The sequence below is a fragment of the Stigmatopora nigra genome, chromosome 5, assembly GCF_051989575.1.
Source record: "Stigmatopora nigra isolate UIUO_SnigA chromosome 5, RoL_Snig_1.1, whole genome shotgun sequence".
NCBI lineage: Eukaryota > Metazoa > Chordata > Actinopteri > Syngnathiformes > Syngnathidae > Stigmatopora > Stigmatopora nigra.
This window is the reverse complement of record NC_135512.1, coordinates 669,359-685,906: the sequence shown is the minus strand read 5'-3', so window position 1 is coordinate 685,906 and position 16,548 is coordinate 669,359. Positions and strand designations below refer to the sequence as shown.

Below are 16,548 nucleotides of genomic sequence, written 5' to 3'. Positions count from 1 at the left end.
AGACATTGGGACGTGTTTTTGTTCTATTTTTGCGTTTCCCCTGCATTAAAGTCAGTATCGCCACACCAAAAATGTGCAATGGGGACATCACAAGGTTCACGGGGGTGCCGTAGCCTATCCCAGCCACCGGGCAAATTCTTTTTAAACAAAAAACAGAACAAAAATTGGATTAAAAAAAAAACTTTCTCAGACCACACAAACTGATTTTGGCGGACCAAATTCGGCCCCCGGACCGCCACTTTGACACCACTTTTCATTCAAACACATTGAAACGTTGCCAAATATTTCTCACTATGTAACCCAGTCAGGATTATTCCTACTAATCTTTTTACGGCGCCCGTAGTAAACAATCTTTTGTTGATTTCCAACGGGCTGTCGGTGGGATTTGTTGGGGTCTTAAAATAAACAATAAAAGGGCAGCTGGTGCGTGCGTGCGTGCGTGGAAGCCAGCCCACTCGCAATAAACACCGCCTAGCTAGCTTTTTAATGCTTAGCATTAGCTGTGGCCACCCCCGCGAAATTGCCTTCTATTTGCGTCCATTTCCGCTCGCTTCGTCGTATTGTAATTTGCCCACGACCGGCAGCTGCGACCCATCCAGTGGCATTTGGCTCCGCCTCCTGGAGGCTAGCGACGTACGGGCCCATTCATCTCGCCGCGCCGTGCCGCCGCCGCCGCCGCTTCCAGATGGCAGCGATCCATTTTGAGCCGCGGCCAGAGTTTGGGCGCACGCTGCGTCGAGCTGAGAATTCAACCGCGGTCGGCGTCTATTAGCAAATTTCCCGCCGAGCGAGAACGCCGGGCGCCGCCGTGTCGCCGTTCGCGTTTGTTTTGTGATGCTGGAGCTCGCCACAAAATGAAAAAAAAGTCGATAATTAGTATTATACGGTTATACAGTGTTCCCTCGCTACTTTGCGGTTCAGCTATCGCGGACTCAGAGCTTTGCGGATTTTTTTGGAAAATAAAAAATAAAAAAATTACAAATATTACATTGAAACAACATATTTTTCATTTTTTTTGTTATAACATGAATTTCCCTGTCTCTACCCGTATTTTATATGGTGTCCTGTATACAGGGGGGTAAAAAAATCTTAAAAATTAAAAAAATATATATTAAAAAAAAATAATAATATATATATTTTTTGGAATTAAATTCAAATGAATCATTTTTGAAGGGGAATCCCTACTTGGCGGAAATTCACTTATGGCGGGTGGTCCCAGTCCCCATTAAGCGCGATAAGCGAGGGAACACTGTACCTCTACTTATGAATGCCTGTCGGTATCGGATCGTTTCAGGTTACAATTTTTTTTATATGCAGATGAGTTATTTGAGAGTTTGTGTTTTGTTTTTAGTTGGTAGTTGAGTGAGAACAACATTTGAGAATTGACATATAAAGTACACGGCTACTTACGAAATGTTCAAGTTATGAAAAAAGGTTGGTAAGTAGGCATTGGTGGTTTGGTTGTTTCTTACCTTGTGTCTGCACTTGAGAACAACACCATAGGCACCTGCAAAGAAACAGAACAGGGTCAAAATGTATCATGGTTAATCATTCATTAATCATTGAATCATCGTCAATTATATGCGGAAGGCTGCTAACCTGCTAGCCTTTGGCATTAGCACTTTAGCAGCAAATTAGCATTGGAAGCAAAAGACAGTTAAATACTTTTCAGACACTTATACAATCTTCTTTGATGAATTATAATACAAAAATGTCAAAATAAACTAAGGCGACTATATCCCATGTTTACCTTTTTTTTTTTATTATGTCAAAAAAAATTACAAAAATAACAATGAAAAGACCAAGAATTGTATTTGGTTCAAATGAATTGATTTACTATACCAACAGTATGTTCTTAATACTATGAAATTATATTACAAAATAATATTAAAATAAAAAATATATCTAAATGTCCAAATACAAATACAATTATTTTATACATTTTTTCTCTATTAGTTTGATTTTTTTAAATATAATTATTCATGAAAAATAGAAATAAAATATTTTATATATTAAAGGAAAACTACAACATATTTTATGACTTTAAATTTTCGATATATATATATACATATTTAGATATATACAGATAAAAATGTCCCTTATTACGAGTGGATGTCCAATCAATTTGGAGAGGGAGTTTGGCAGCAAATTTGTATTCTATTGATATATTCAACGTGTACTAATGTCCAATCCATTTCTGTCGAATGAACGGACGCCCCAGTTTCAAATGATTGGACGCAAAATAGGTCGCCAAACAAGCGATAAGAAAGGAGAGCGCTCTCTTTTTTTCTCTCCCCGTGCTTTTGCCACGTCATGCTGGAAACGCTGGCACATTTTGATGAGATTTGGATTTATTTCTTTCTTTCTTTCTTTCTTTTTTTTGGCACTGTGCGTGTTGGCATGACAACAACACCGGCGCCAACCAACACTGGCTGCCCGCAACAATAGGTACCACCTTCACTGTGAAATTGCCTCCCAGAGAAATATGGGCTCAACAAAATAGGGGGCGACGTTGAGTCATGTGACCCCGCCTGCTCACGATTAGCATAAAATAGCAGATTCATTTTTTCTGGGTTTATCTATTCTGTTTTGAACACACTCTGTTGACACAAAGTGTTTAATGACATAAAGGCTTAAAAGCACACATGGAAGGTCCACGTGAGCAATTGACAAGCATTGACTGACCTCAAGTTGGCGGAGGAAAAATCGATCAGAACGATGTTGTTGACATGATTGCCTTGAAATTGACCCTAGTGACACTTCCTGTCGACTTAAATGACACCCATTTCCCAAATTCTTTGATTTTTTGGGGGGGTTATTTTCGACTCAAAGTGTGCGGATCTAACTTTGTATTTTCATACAGAATTAAATGCTTTCATTTTTCATTTTTTTTCGAATCCAAACAAAATCCAAATTTGAATCTAAACTAAATCTAATTTGAATCTGAATCTAATATAATCTACATTGAATCTGAATCTAATATAATCTACATTGAATCTGAATTTAAATTTAATCTCAATCTAATCGAAAATGAATCTGAATCTAATCTAAATTGAATCTCAATGTAATCTCATCTAAATTGAATCTCAATCTAAACTAATATGAATTGAATCTCAATCTAATCTGAATTGAATCTCAATCTAATCTAAATTGAATCTCAATCTAATCTAAATTGAATCTAAATCTAATCTAAATTGAATCTAAATCAAATCTTAATTGAATTTAAATTTTATACTAATCTAAAGCCAAAATGAATCCAAATCCAATCCAAATCCAATCCAAATCCAATCCAATCCAAATCCGAATCCAATTCCAATCCAAATCTAATCTACATTCCACACAACTCACCTTCACCCACGATCCCAAGGACCTCAAATTTATTCATGACATCGCCGCTGTCACGCCTCTTCACGGACTCAAAGCCTCATGGCGCTGGGGCAGGAGGGGGCGTGGCCAGCCGCAGGCTCCCGTCAAGTGCTGCAGCCCTCGCCGCATGGCCCTCACCTAACCAAACAACAACAAAAACATCACCCTCATTTAAATGAAGTCAAAACATGTCTTGAGGCACTCATTTTTAATCAGGCAAATTTCTCGCCACCTCATATTTACCTCCCCATTCCTTTTTAGCGCCAAATTAAACAGCCCGGACCCCCGACGGAACACCTGAGGAACGCCACCGCCGTTGCGTACGTAAGATTAATCAACACCAGGCGGTCCCGCCTTTCTCCAGGGCCGGAAGAGCAGCGGCGGCGCGGATGATTGCGCGGGTTCTCGGCGCTTTCGCTAGCGAGCGCGCGAGTGAGCGAGCGAGTGACTCATGCGTGGTGAAGAGAACGCCAAGTCTGTGCAGGGAGCTGAAAATATACACTAGTTTTAATCTTCTCCCTTCACGTAACAAATGCAAAATTCCCCGAGGTGAACCCGGCCGGCAAAAGGCGTACCTTTTCCACATTTTCTTAGATTAAATTAGATTAAACTTTATTCATCTTGTACTTGGGAAAATCACTTTGTTGCAGCAGCAAGAAATTGAAAACACACACACAGAAAAATATTAGATTAACGAGCGCTTTTCTCTTTTTACAATGTTACAATGCAAATAAAATATGTATTTTCTTATGACCACAATATAGATTTTTGCTTATTTGTGCATGTCTAATTGTTTCTTTATTTCTAGTCTTTTGTCGTGTTTTTTCCACTTTCTCCTTACTACTGCCTATTTGCGAATTTATATTGCATTTTTAACATCAACCTTTGATATTCACATGTATATGAATGGATTTGAGCCAAGATGGCAGCACACATGGGTGCAGTGGCTCAATGATCTTTTACCAATTTCGTCTTACACAAATTACTGCAATAATACATGTTAAATTGTGAGAATTATTGTGTAAAACGTTTGAAATCGTCTGTTAAGCTACCATTTTGTAGAATAAAAGTCAATGACTTAGCTTTTACATGATAGCTAGCATGTTTACCATACAAGTTATCATTTTGACTTGATTTTTTACCCACATTTTTACCTGAAAACGATTTTACATGAAAGCTATTGCAGTTTTACACAAAAGTTATTGTGGTTTTACATGAAAGTTATTGTATTTTTACATGAAACCGTTAGCATTTTTTTTTTACATGAAACCGTTAGCATTTTTTACATGAATCCTTCGGCATTTTTACATGAAACCGTTAGCATTTTTAAAATAAAGCATTAAACATATTTAGATGAAACCTTCAGCATTTTACATGATTTTTGTCACATTTTAAATGACCCGCAATACATTGAATACAGTGAAATTAATCCAAAAATTAAAGACGGTTTAGTCATGAAAATTGTGTTGAGTCATTAGCATGCTAATTAGCATGTTTATTGCCCGTAACCCTTTAGAAAATAAGTGGTTTGGCAAAAATGATTGAATGAATACATCTTCATTAGTAGATAATTGGACTTATTCGTTTGAATAGAGAAAATGAACAATAAACAAATACGATAAAGATTAATAATCGGAAAAAGAGAATTAGAACAGGACCTAGCTTCAAGTTACATTTCACGCCACATTTTGCGTTACATAGACCAAATAATGATGGGTTGAATTTTTAAACAGCTAAAAATACTAACCAACCACAAAGTGTAAAGAATTAATAAATGTGAAATGTAAAACTTACCATTTTTACTTAGGCAATTAGGTGCCCCCTCGAAAAAAAAAGCCCCTTTACCCGCCGTTTGGAAACCTTGTTTGGCGTAGGTACATTTGCGCATGCGTGGGACGCAACTCCCACCTGAAAACATCCAACTAGTGACTCCAACACAACACTAACAACGAACTCTCTCAAATGTCCTCGCGTGAACCTCGCTACTAGCACGCCATTTCGCCTTGAATTATCACCAACGAAGCTGAAAATGAAGCGAGTTGTGTTTCCCTCCCCTACGTAAACATTCCTGGCAGGAGCGAGCCGCACGGTGGACGCTCGCCTCCTCCTCCTCCGCATTCGCTTCGACCCCAAAAGAAGACAACTAAAAGTACTCACTCGGTCAATTTCCACGATGCGAAAGCTGAAAGTGGGCCCGTCCATTCACCCACTGACGGAGGAGCTCTTCTTCTTGCATGCGGTCTGCTCCCAATGAATCCACCGACTGACTGGCTAAAGTGAGGTTTTGACAAGGTGCTAGCTACCCGTTGCCACGGTAACTTCTTTGAGTGGCGACAAGACTCCTCCAATCACAGCAATCACTTGGGTCCCGCCTTTTTCAAAACTAACCAATCCGAGAAAGCAATGGTCGCTCTGGCGCGAGTATGTGCGACGGTTTTTTCTTCATTTTTTACATGAGTGGGACATTGTTGTCCTAATTTCTCAATTACACAATTCATAACATCATACGCCACGTTATAGACAAACGCACTGAGTTTATTTGACAGCTCTCTTTCGCTAACATGTTTAATTGTTGGAGTGCTTTGCAGTCCTTTTGACATATTCTGAACATTATAATCAACCCTGGTTCTGATGTCCTACCTTAATTGCTGGGGAATTGCCATTCTCTGATGCAATATTCTGGTATGAATAACTATGAAATGGTATTAAACAGTTAAATTTAGTCGCCAAATTCATTTTCTACTTCCAATTACCTCAAAGTACATACTCTATTTATCTAACAACTCTGAAGTAAAATGGCCGACAACAGTCGACGCTCGTCTCCGTTGCCTCATACCGCCCATCAGATAACACATCGTATCGGTTTTACGATCTACAAATCTCTATAAGTTGAGAAGTGAAATATAATTATTTAAAAATATACTAATCAAACTCTTGCTAAGCACTGTTGAAAATGTAATTGGATTTTGATGAACAAATATAACGATTCATAAAAGTTTTCATTAAAATCCGACCCTGGGGCACAAAGATCTTCTATACTGAAGATGAGCTCTCCCTACAACTTAACAGAAACCCAAACTCACGCTCGGAAGCTGATTGGCTAGCAACAACAAAAATAGATTCTAATTGGCTTAGCGTCTTTAGTTCCGAATTGTTGATTGGCCAAAGTCTATCGATTATCCAATCAGTCATCAGTTTTGCTCTATGGTCGTCCAATTTTTGCATATAGTACATGCGTGGTGCTCTCTCTTCAATACACTCATACACACAAAGATTGGAGGTAAAAGGGCAGTTGGTGATTAAGCGAAGAAAAAAAAGTGCTCTCATTTTTCCTCTTTTTCCCAGGAAAGACGTCACCGGTAAGTTCCCATGCCTATTAAACAACACATTGGACGAGGCACTATTGAATAAAATACTAAAAGAAGAGTTACATAAATGAATTATAATAGTGTGGACGACATAGTTATCTCTAACGTTCATTAAAGAAAAGAAAATAGCTAAGCTAATAAAAAAACGCAGCTAACTTGTCAACACGGGGTGCGGCTATTACCTGGAGTTTTACTGTACTACATGGCGTAATATGACACGTCATAGTCGTGTCCGGATATCTATCATTAAGTTTATTATTAATTATTTTGCGTGAGAACGGTACAATACTATCGAATATGAGTCGGTTGGTGCATATAAAATGCACATTTTGTCATTGTATAACGTTACATAATTCTACTGTACCGCACTTTTCACGTTTCAGCCTGACCCACGTTGGGACGTTTAAGTCTTTCGTTTTAACTTTAAAAGTGGAAATGAAAGTAATATCACTCGAGTAAAGTTACAGGAAAAAGATGTACAACTGGAATTATTAGTTATGTGGCTGGAAATGTAATATAAACAAGTCGTAATATAGCGTAATACGTTGCATTGCCGTCTATTACAGTTATTAATAGAGGAAAAAGTATAATTACTATTGAGCATTTCTTGTTACATATGTTTTGAGAAAAAAGTATGATGAATCATAACATTTAGTAAAATTAACTTGACTTTTGTTTTTTTAAAGGAAAAAAGTAGTTTTGGGTGTTTTCCAAGTGCCTCCAGTATTAAGCATTGCCATTGGATGTGAGACAAAATGGGAAAAACGCCACTCAAAGGTAAGAAACAACAATATTATATGATTTTTCCTAATCATTTCAATAACTGGTAGCTATTCAAAAGTTGAAACTTAAGCCTTTATAGAGCAAGTGACTATTTCAAGTAAATAAAATAGGTAAATATTTGCCATGAGTAAAAATGGATTGACATATAATGCTAATACTTTTAATTCAATTTTATGGTTTTATTTCTACTTCCTTTTTCAGGTGTTTGTGACTGGCTCAATAATATATAATGTGACTTTTATGTAATATTTGACATGGTGTTTTTGATTATCATATAATATAAAGGACTTTGAATTGACTTGGCTTGAATTGTTCAAGTACATTCAGGGTTAAAAAATAAAGGATGAAAGGGTTAATTTGAGTATTTGTCTCCAACCCAAAAATAAATACATAAAAAATCCTCATTCTTATTTTTAGAACAACGGGATGGCAAAAAAGACAAACCAACGACTGAGACGACGCAAGAAATAACCAAAAGTGAGTTAATGAGTTTGACCTTTGACCTCCTTAACTCTAAAAGCAGTCAAAGAGTTAAACGTTAATCTATCATGATTCAAATGTAGGTTTTTAATTCATTTTTCCTCCCCCCCACAGATTCTTTCACCTGGGAAGAATATCTAAAAGAGACGTCGTCGTTACCGGCGCCGCCGAGTTGTTTTCGACAGGTGCGATCGCCGTCTTGTTTGTTTTTTCGAGGGTGGTCTGACCTTGTTTTCATGGGCAGGCTGGCGTCCCGCCGTGCAACGAATTCAAGGTGGGAATGAAACTGGAGGCCCACGACCCGCGCAACTCCACCTCGGTGTGCATCGCTACCGTCATGGGCCTGACGGGGGCGCGTTTGCGCCTCCGCCTGGACGGAAGCGACAACAGCAACGACTTCTGGAGATTGGTGGATTCCTCCGACGTGCAGCCCATTGGAACCTGTGAAAAGAAGGGGGATATGTTGCAGCCGCCGCTAGGTAGGTTGCTAGCTAGGTTGCTAGCTAGGGCGCTAGCTAGGTTGCTGGCTAAGGCGCTAGCTAGAGCGCTAGCTTGTCGTCTAGCGTCAGGTGGATTTTTGGAAATGCGGGGATGCTTTTCAATACAACTGTAGAGTATTACAGAATAACTCCAACATAGTTCATTTTCAACAGGTCTTCATTTTTTTGTCCATGTGTGTCAATTTTAGGATTTCGCATGAACGCCTCATCATGGCCGATGTTCCTGCTGAGAACCTTGAATGGGGCGGAGATGGCCCCCGCGTCCGCCTTCAAGCAGGTATGGAAGATGGGCGGCGCCGGCAAAGCATTCGCCGCGATGACCCGGCGATGTTTTTTTAGGAGCCGCAGAAGCCCCCCCACAATGCCTTCAAAGTAGGCATGAAATTGGAGGCGGTGGACAAGAAGAACCCCCACCTGATCTGCCCGGCAACCGTGGGCGAGGTGAAGGGCGACGAGGTCTTCGTCACCTTCGACGGATGGAGGGGCGCCTTCGACTACTGGTGCAAGTACCACTCGCGGGATATCTTCCCCGTGGGATGGTGCGCGCTCGCCAAGCATAGTTTGCAGCCGCCCGGCAACAGCGGTAAGCTCGGGGAAAAAAATATATTCATAAAAATGTGAAAATCCACATTGAAACCTAATCCTAATTCGCAATCTTTTGTTTAAGAGTTTGTCCTAAAGACGAGTTTTTCTAAAATAAAAGACTTTTCCACATTGCATTGCAGTCTGCCCGACAAAGACCCCGCCCACCCCGACGCCATCGCCTTCCAAGACCAACCGGCGCCCCCCGCAGCCTCCTTACAGACTCCCCAACCCGCTCCCGCCATTACCCGTCAGGAAAGGGGTGCGCGGTCGGCGCCCCAAGAGCGAGACCATCGCCCTCCTCAAGGCCGCCGCCGCCCAGGCCGCTGCCGAGACCGCCGCCCAGAATGGCCAGTCCAAGCCCCACAGGAAACGAGGGCCCAAACCTGGAAGCAAGGTGAGGATCTTAAACCTTAGAAGGGCTCTCATTGGCTGTTGCTGCAATATGTCCAATTTGACACGCGTGTCTTAAAGTATTCATACAGAATTTGCACTGAAGATTTTTTATAATTGTTCTACACTAATTCTGCTACACTGGACATAGATATATTTGAATTGTTTTTGTATTGCAAACTGTAAACTGTATACAGTGTTCCCTCGGTTATCGCGGTTCATGGGGACCGACAAGTCCATGAATGAAGCTAAGTCAACAATAGCTAACTCGCTAATTTCTGCTTGATCAGCGCAAAACCAAGATTCTCCAAAGACCTCCGCACCCCCGGGGGGCCCCCATCCAGATTCAGCGCGGCAGCCCCGCCAACATGCCCTCGGTGGTCTCCACAGGTGGCCCCGCCTCTTTCCCTCCGCCATGTTTTTCCGCCACATAGCCTGACTTTCTTCCCCTTCAGCCTGCGTGTACGTCGACAAAAAGGCAAACTGCGGCCCCCACCTGGACCGAAAACAAGTCCGGCACCTGCCGGACCACTTTGGCCCCGCCCCCGTCAACTCGGTGCTCCAGCAGGTGGTCCAATCCTGCCTGGATTGCGCCTACCGGCCCGAGGTTCTGCTCGGCGCTCTTCAGACGCATTCGGGGAGCGGAAAGGCCGTCAGGGGTGAGCGTTTTTTCCGACCAGTCTGGAAATGGCGCTAGTTGAGCGGTCTTTTTGTCTTTTGGACTTGCAGTGAGGATGGACGGTGGCATCCGAGCGGTCAAGCTGCCGGCGGCGTCCAGCACCGCCTCCGTGCTGCGCTTCTTGGAAACTGTGTGCCGCTATCTACAGTGCGACAAACTGTTCAGCGCTCAGCCGTTTAGCCGCTACGCCGCGTCCTACGACGGGACCAAGTCGGGTAAGGACAATCAATTATCTTGATATTTACAGTAATCCCTCGATTATCGCGGTTCATGTGGAGCAGACATAACCGCAATAAATCAAAAACTGGCAAATAGGGTCACCCTTATTTAAAAAATAAAAATAATAAATAATAATAAAAATATGAAAATATATATATATACACACACACTACATAGATATATATACACATACATATGTTATACACATATTTTGTGGATATATATATACACATACATATACATATGTTATACACATACATACACATTTGTGTATATAGAAAATATATATATATATAAATATTTTATTATTTATTTATCTATTATTTATTTTTGTGCCCTGCGATTGGCTGAAAGTTGTAACCCTAGAATTGACAAGTTGTGTTTCGTCCCCCCGCTAGTAAAACAGGAAGCACTCGACTCTCACTCGCCGTCTTGCAACGGCAAGCGAAACCACGCCGGGATTTCCCCGCCGTACGCCGCGCCGCTGTCACCGAAACACCACCGCGCCAACATCCACCCTTCTGAAGGTAACCAATCGACCTCATTTGAACATTTATCCTCTCAATAATACTACCAAAACAAGACTAAACGTGATTCTTTTTTCAGCTGAGACGCTTCCGCACGAAAACGCCATCCCTCTGAAACGCCACATGACCTCGGCGTCTAATCCCGCGACACCCCGCCCACAAATGGCACGCAGCCGGTCCGAATACCACCCATCCGGCGCCATCCCTGCACCCCGCCGCCTCGCGTCTAATCCTGCCGACCTCCCGTCCACGCCAGCGCTTCGGTGCATGGAAGGTGAGCACCAGTGTTTTATTTTGAAAGGGTGCCCCTTTAGATAAGGCGATGATTGTGTGTACCAACGCAGCTAGCTCCACCACCGGCCCAGAAAGCGGTATTGCATGCAGTGAGGGCCGGCCAACGGCGGGTAAAAACCCCGCCTCCTGGTCCGTGGACGAGGTCATGCAGTTTGTGATGGACGCCGATCCCGCCACCTTGGGGCCACACGCCGAATTGTTCCGGAAACACGTGAGTTTGCGTTTATTTAGGTTTTATTTTTCAGATTTGGACAGCTATCAGCGAATATATTTAGGGGACTGACACTAATTAAAATCCAATGAAGATCGGTCATTATTTAGATCAAGTGTCAAAGTGGCCGTCCGGGGGCCAAATCTGGCCCGCCACATCAATTTGTGTGGCCCGAGAAAGTCAATGAGTGCTGACTTTCTGTTTGAAGATCAAATTAAAATGATAAATGTAAATTAAATTGTCAGATTTTACCCCTTTTATATCAATAATTTTAATTTTTTTATCAGTTTTTTCTGTGTTTTTAGTTCAAAAAAACATTTTGGAAAATCTAAAAATATATATAAAAAAGCTAAAATAAACATTGTTTTAGATCTATAAGAAACGGAATTTTCGGGGCTTTTAATCAATTTTTAAAATAAAATCAAAAAATCAAAATATTATATCTAAAATGGTTCGGCCCTTGTCTGACCCCCTTGTTCTATTGCAAAACTATTCTAAAATCTTGAATGATGTCGTAATTCGACCAAACGTACATTTAATGATTATTTTTTCCTCCTCTTTCTTAATACACACGCATCAAAATGAAATATGTCTTTTGGTTTCGGCAGGAAATCGACGGCAAGGCGCTGATGCTCCTGCGGAGCGACATGATCATGAAGTACATGGGACTGAAATTAGGCCCCGCCCTCAAGCTCTGCCATCACATCGAACGACTCAAACAAGGCAACAACGCAACGTAAGCACTTCCATCGCGGGTCAAAGTTCAAGCCTCATTGGCGGCCATTATTTCTATTGCCATCAATGGCTGTCAATGGCAATTGTAAAAATGTAAATATGTACTTTTTTTTTAAATATAGCCCAGTATAAGATGTCCTCACATTTTACGCAGTTAAGAATCAAAGCTGCTATTTTAAGATTTTAACCATGGAATATTTCAGATGGCTTTATAGATGACTTTATATATTTTTTAAATACTTTTTCGGGGATGTAAACGTGCCGTGGAATGTACATTTTTTTTAGTAAATGATCCTATTTTTTTAGGCCAGATGTTACAAAATATGACAGTGTTAAATCTGTATTTACTTATGAAATGATATCATAATAAAAAGTTTTAAAAAATTAGCAAGTCATTGATAAAAATACTCAAAATCATAAATGCCTGAAAAATGTTTCTAAAATAGTGTAAAAACTCTTTAACTTTGCCAACATAAGTATACTAAATAGAACAAGGAGGAACATACTCACATGACCAGGTGAAGCTGGGACAATCAAATAGACTTTGAATCAAGAGAAACCAAGTTAGGTTGAACTGACAAATATAAAAAAAAAAGGATTTAAACAAGGGCAGGAAGTGAATCTTGATTGGAGGAGGGATGATGTGGTCACAGCTGTGTTGGCCTGGGCAGGGCTTTGTCACAGGGGGGTGGAGCCACAGCACCATGTACCTGTAGTGTAGAGGAAAAGAAACCACACCCCTTCCTACATAGTGTGACAGCCATAACATTTATTAACTTGCTTTAAAAAATACCCAGGATGCATCAGATGTAAAGAACTTTATTTAAAAACAAAAAAGCGGGTTAACACAGTCATTTGAATGATTTCTTTCATGACACACTTCATAAATATTTTTTCACAAACAATAAATTAGCCAAGTTGATTCGATCAGATAAAGAAAAAAACATGTACAATATAAATAATAATAATAATATTAATAAATATGGAGCTGGCGCGTAAGGCTTATTTTTTTAATGATTTTTTTTAATCTAAACTACAACCACAAAGTGCACTCGGGAATGTAAACAAACTAACAGCCAAGTTAGCGTCAATGCTAACTCTAACGCTAATGGCAACACCAAAACAAAATGGCCTCTGTAATACACAAAAACCATGATGACAAAAAGTGTTTTGTTGTTGCAATTGACAAATTGCAACAACAAAGTACAACTTGTTGGAATTATTAAAAAAATAAACAATAAAAAATGAGTTCAGCTCTATTAACAAATCATAAGTTTTGATCCCAGATTTCAGTCTCCAACTCATTTTTTATCCACGAGTGAAATTAAAAAGTGAATTGTTGCAGGTTTAAGAATTGTCAAGTTGGGTTATCTAGATGTGCCTTGGCTCAAAGGCTGGGGAAATAAGTAAGGCAGGCGGATGGAAGGAAAAGCCCTTGAATGTGCACTTAAAGCGACCCTGCTTTAATGCTTATTTGGACATTTCATATACGACAACACGAGCCGTGGTCTAAACGCAGCTCGGGCGGGGGGCGGAGTCACCACTTACTTCCTGGGAAAAAGTGCCGCCAGTCTCTGCTTCTTGATTGGCAGGAAATGGATCTCCTGTGTGCCCACTTTCTTCATCTTGATGGCGCCGCCGCTTTTCCCGCCGGCGGTCACCTTCTTGGAGGCCGCGTCGGGATCGAGCCGCGATGGCGACGGCGCCGGGCCGAAGAGCCGGGGTGGCGCCCCCTGGCTGCCGTCACGTTTAATGGAGAAGTTCTTGGTGGAGACCCCCGACAGGCCCTTGATCTTCCCGCACAAGATGGCCGCCGGGATGGCGTCCTTGACCGAGACGATGACTTTAGCCGCTTCCGGGTCGGGAGCCGAAGCGCCCACGCCGCCGCCGTCCGACGTCCACTTTCGCTGCCGGTTCAATTCCGCAGACGCCAGACATCCCGGGATCTTTGAGTCCAAGCTAACGCTACGTTCCAGGGACCGGGTAGCCCCCAGCGAGGTGGTACCGCCCCTTTTCCGGGAGGCGGGGATTGACAAATCCAGCACGCTGTCCTGAAGCGGGGGCGCCGGGAACTCCTGCTTGGGTTCAACGCCGCACGGCCGCCGCATGGAAAGGTCCAGAATTTGAGGGGATGCGCTCTGAGGGTCCGAGTCCGATTCCCGGGGAGTCTGGGTACTCTTGCTTTGTGCACAGAGGGATTTGGACAACTCGCTTTTGGAGTCTTCCGATTGGGGGACCGGGATGGGCAGTGGGATGGGCAAGGGGACCGGAAGAGGAATGACCACGGGGTACGGGACTAGGAGAGTAGCGGGTGGGACTAACGGGGCCAAGGGGGACGAGTACGGGAAAAAGGGGGAACCCGGAGATTGGCAGGGGGGCGGAGCACCCTGGGGCGGGAACAAGTCTTGCAAGATGGCGGCGAAGGCGGGGTTTTGGAGGAGAGAAACTAAATTGGCGTCCGGCGTTGGACCTAGCCCCGCCCCCGATGACTTCTGCTCCACGAAGGACAACGAGTTGGAACAGAGGAGGTTGTTTTGTGGGTCCAAGACCAACGGGAGGGAGACCTGGTTGGGGCCTGTTAGCAAGTAGGGCGCCGCCCCCACGGGACCCAGTTGGGCCCCCGTGCCTGGCGCCATCTGGAGGTGGATGGGGACCATCAGTGGGTTCTCGCCCAAGCATACGGGGTGGAGGACGGTGGTGGACATTTTCAGGGCGCCGCTGCCGTCCGTCGTCGCCGAGCCGGGTGTCTCCGCCTTGTTTAATCCCGTGGCGCCCGACCGGGGGACACCGCCACGCTCCTCTTTCTCCGGGTTCGGCGTGGCGTCTGAGCGCGACGACTCCGAAGACGCTTCCATTGTCGTGAAGACTTGGCGTGGCGCTATTGGCGACGCCCAGACATCCTCCCGCTCGAGAAACCTGGAAGACAAAAGACCTGGTCTTTAGCGAGACCTAAAATGGCCTCCAAATCAACAAGAAGTCAACTGAAAACAACAGAAAATGACTTAAAAATGTACATTTTGCCACAAAACAATAACCAACCACCCTTAATTTCAACAGAGATGACCTCAAGTAACCCAAAAGTACAGAAACTAGCCTTAATTTACCCGGAAGTGACTTCAAAATGCCCCCAAATCAACAGGAAGTAGCCCATCATTGTCCCCAACTTATTTCAAAAGCATTCTATTTAATTTCTCGCTTGCAAATACATAGCATGAACTATTTCTTTAAATTCAATGTATGTGTCGCGTGAGCAGCCGCAGGAATCGTTTAGCAGTCACACGCACGCACGTCAAACGGGGGCGCGCCTCGGTTGCCATAAGAACACAAGATGAGCACCGGGTGACAGTTAGCCTAATTGCTAACGCGACTGCTAATTCACTTCATCACGTCCACCAGCCTCGCGTGGGGGGTCGCACAAAGGCAAGTAAGACACTTTAACGGCAGCGACGATCATTTACGACGAGATATGATTCATATTCAAGCAACAATGTTATTTTAATTAAAAAACAGACGTCAATATCGTAGCCTTTTGCTTCCATCGTTCGTTTAAACGTCGTCCCATCACTAAAAATTGGACGATACCACTCACCTCCTAGACAACAGAAAAAGAAGCAAAAGGGCACAAAAGCCACGAAGAATAAGAAAAAAATGAGGTAGAAGAGGAATCCGTCTGTGGTCTTAAGGCGACGAGTTAAAAAAAAAAGAAGAAGAAGAAGGGTTAAGGCTTATCTCGTCATTGCGGGGCCCTTTTCTCGTTGCTGGTCTGTGACGTCACGTGAGGGTTGCGTGCGCAGTCTCTAAACTGCCCCCGCCCCCTTGCAAATCACAAACAATCAATGGAAAAAAACTCACGGGAGAAATGGACAATATTTACTAAAATAGATATTATATTCTGTCATTTACCTCATTTTCTGATATTGATGACGCCAGACGTTCAATCTATTTTGACTGAAAGCTATTTTTAAAGATATTTAAACGTATTTGTTGAGATATATAATGTAAACATTGAAAACAAAACAGCAATGTGGACCTTTTTATCTTCAAATGTTTATTTTTAATGTCTTTCTTTGAATTATTTTGACTTGTTTTATGTTTTATCTTTAATGTGTTTCTTTCAATTATTTTCAGTTGTTTCATGTTTGCTTTGTCAAATGTTTTATTTTAGAGTCATTTAACCTCCCTTTTTTCGTCCTGTTTAAAATATATTGCTTTATTCCTGTATTTTTAACGTCATTATCCTTTATATTTATAAAATGTCAATTCAGGCACAAAAGGGGTGTAAAAAACAACTTTTTTTCTTCCTTTTGCCAATTTGCAAGCCAGACAGACGTCCGTATTGTCATTGCAAAATGTCTATCTATCTATCTAACCGTGATTGGCACATGGGAGGTGTTTGTTTAAGGGAGCAGAT

General features: G+C 42.3%; 2 protein-coding genes and 1 long non-coding RNA gene across 3 annotated transcripts; 1 reads left to right on the top strand and 2 right to left on the bottom strand.

The window, feature by feature from the left end:
- Positions 1-8,062: 8,062 nt before the first annotated feature.
- LOC144196467 (uncharacterized) lies at positions 8,063-12,712 on the bottom strand. Its single transcript, XR_013326331.1, has 4 exons — positions 12,648-12,712; positions 9,328-9,465; positions 8,912-9,085; positions 8,063-8,438 (listed from the first exon to the last, which is right to left on the bottom strand). It is a non-coding gene; the product is annotated as an uncharacterized LOC144196467 (long non-coding RNA).
- LOC144196465 (sex comb on midleg-like protein 2) lies at positions 8,112-12,504 on the top strand. The gene is made up of 12 exons (XM_077716658.1): positions 8,112-8,182; positions 8,242-8,476; positions 8,686-8,774; positions 8,837-9,080; positions 9,223-9,476; positions 9,763-9,862; positions 9,928-10,131; positions 10,202-10,366; positions 10,769-10,897; positions 10,977-11,171; positions 11,242-11,402; positions 12,011-12,504. The coding sequence occupies exons 2-12, from the start codon at positions 8,278-8,280 to the stop codon at positions 12,140-12,142; spliced, it is 1,872 nt and encodes a 623-aa protein (XP_077572784.1). The 5' UTR covers positions 8,112-8,182; positions 8,242-8,277; the 3' UTR covers positions 12,143-12,504.
- A 228-nt stretch (positions 12,713-12,940) lies between the features above and the next one.
- On the bottom strand, positions 12,941-15,938 carry rai2 (retinoic acid induced 2). Its single transcript, XM_077716659.1, has 2 exons — positions 15,727-15,938; positions 12,941-15,053 (listed from the first exon to the last, which is right to left on the bottom strand). The coding sequence occupies exon 2, from the start codon at positions 14,990-14,992 to the stop codon at positions 13,682-13,684; it is 1,311 nt and encodes a 436-aa protein (XP_077572785.1). The 5' UTR covers positions 14,993-15,053; positions 15,727-15,938; the 3' UTR covers positions 12,941-13,681.
- Between the last annotated feature and the right edge of the window lie 610 nt (positions 15,939-16,548).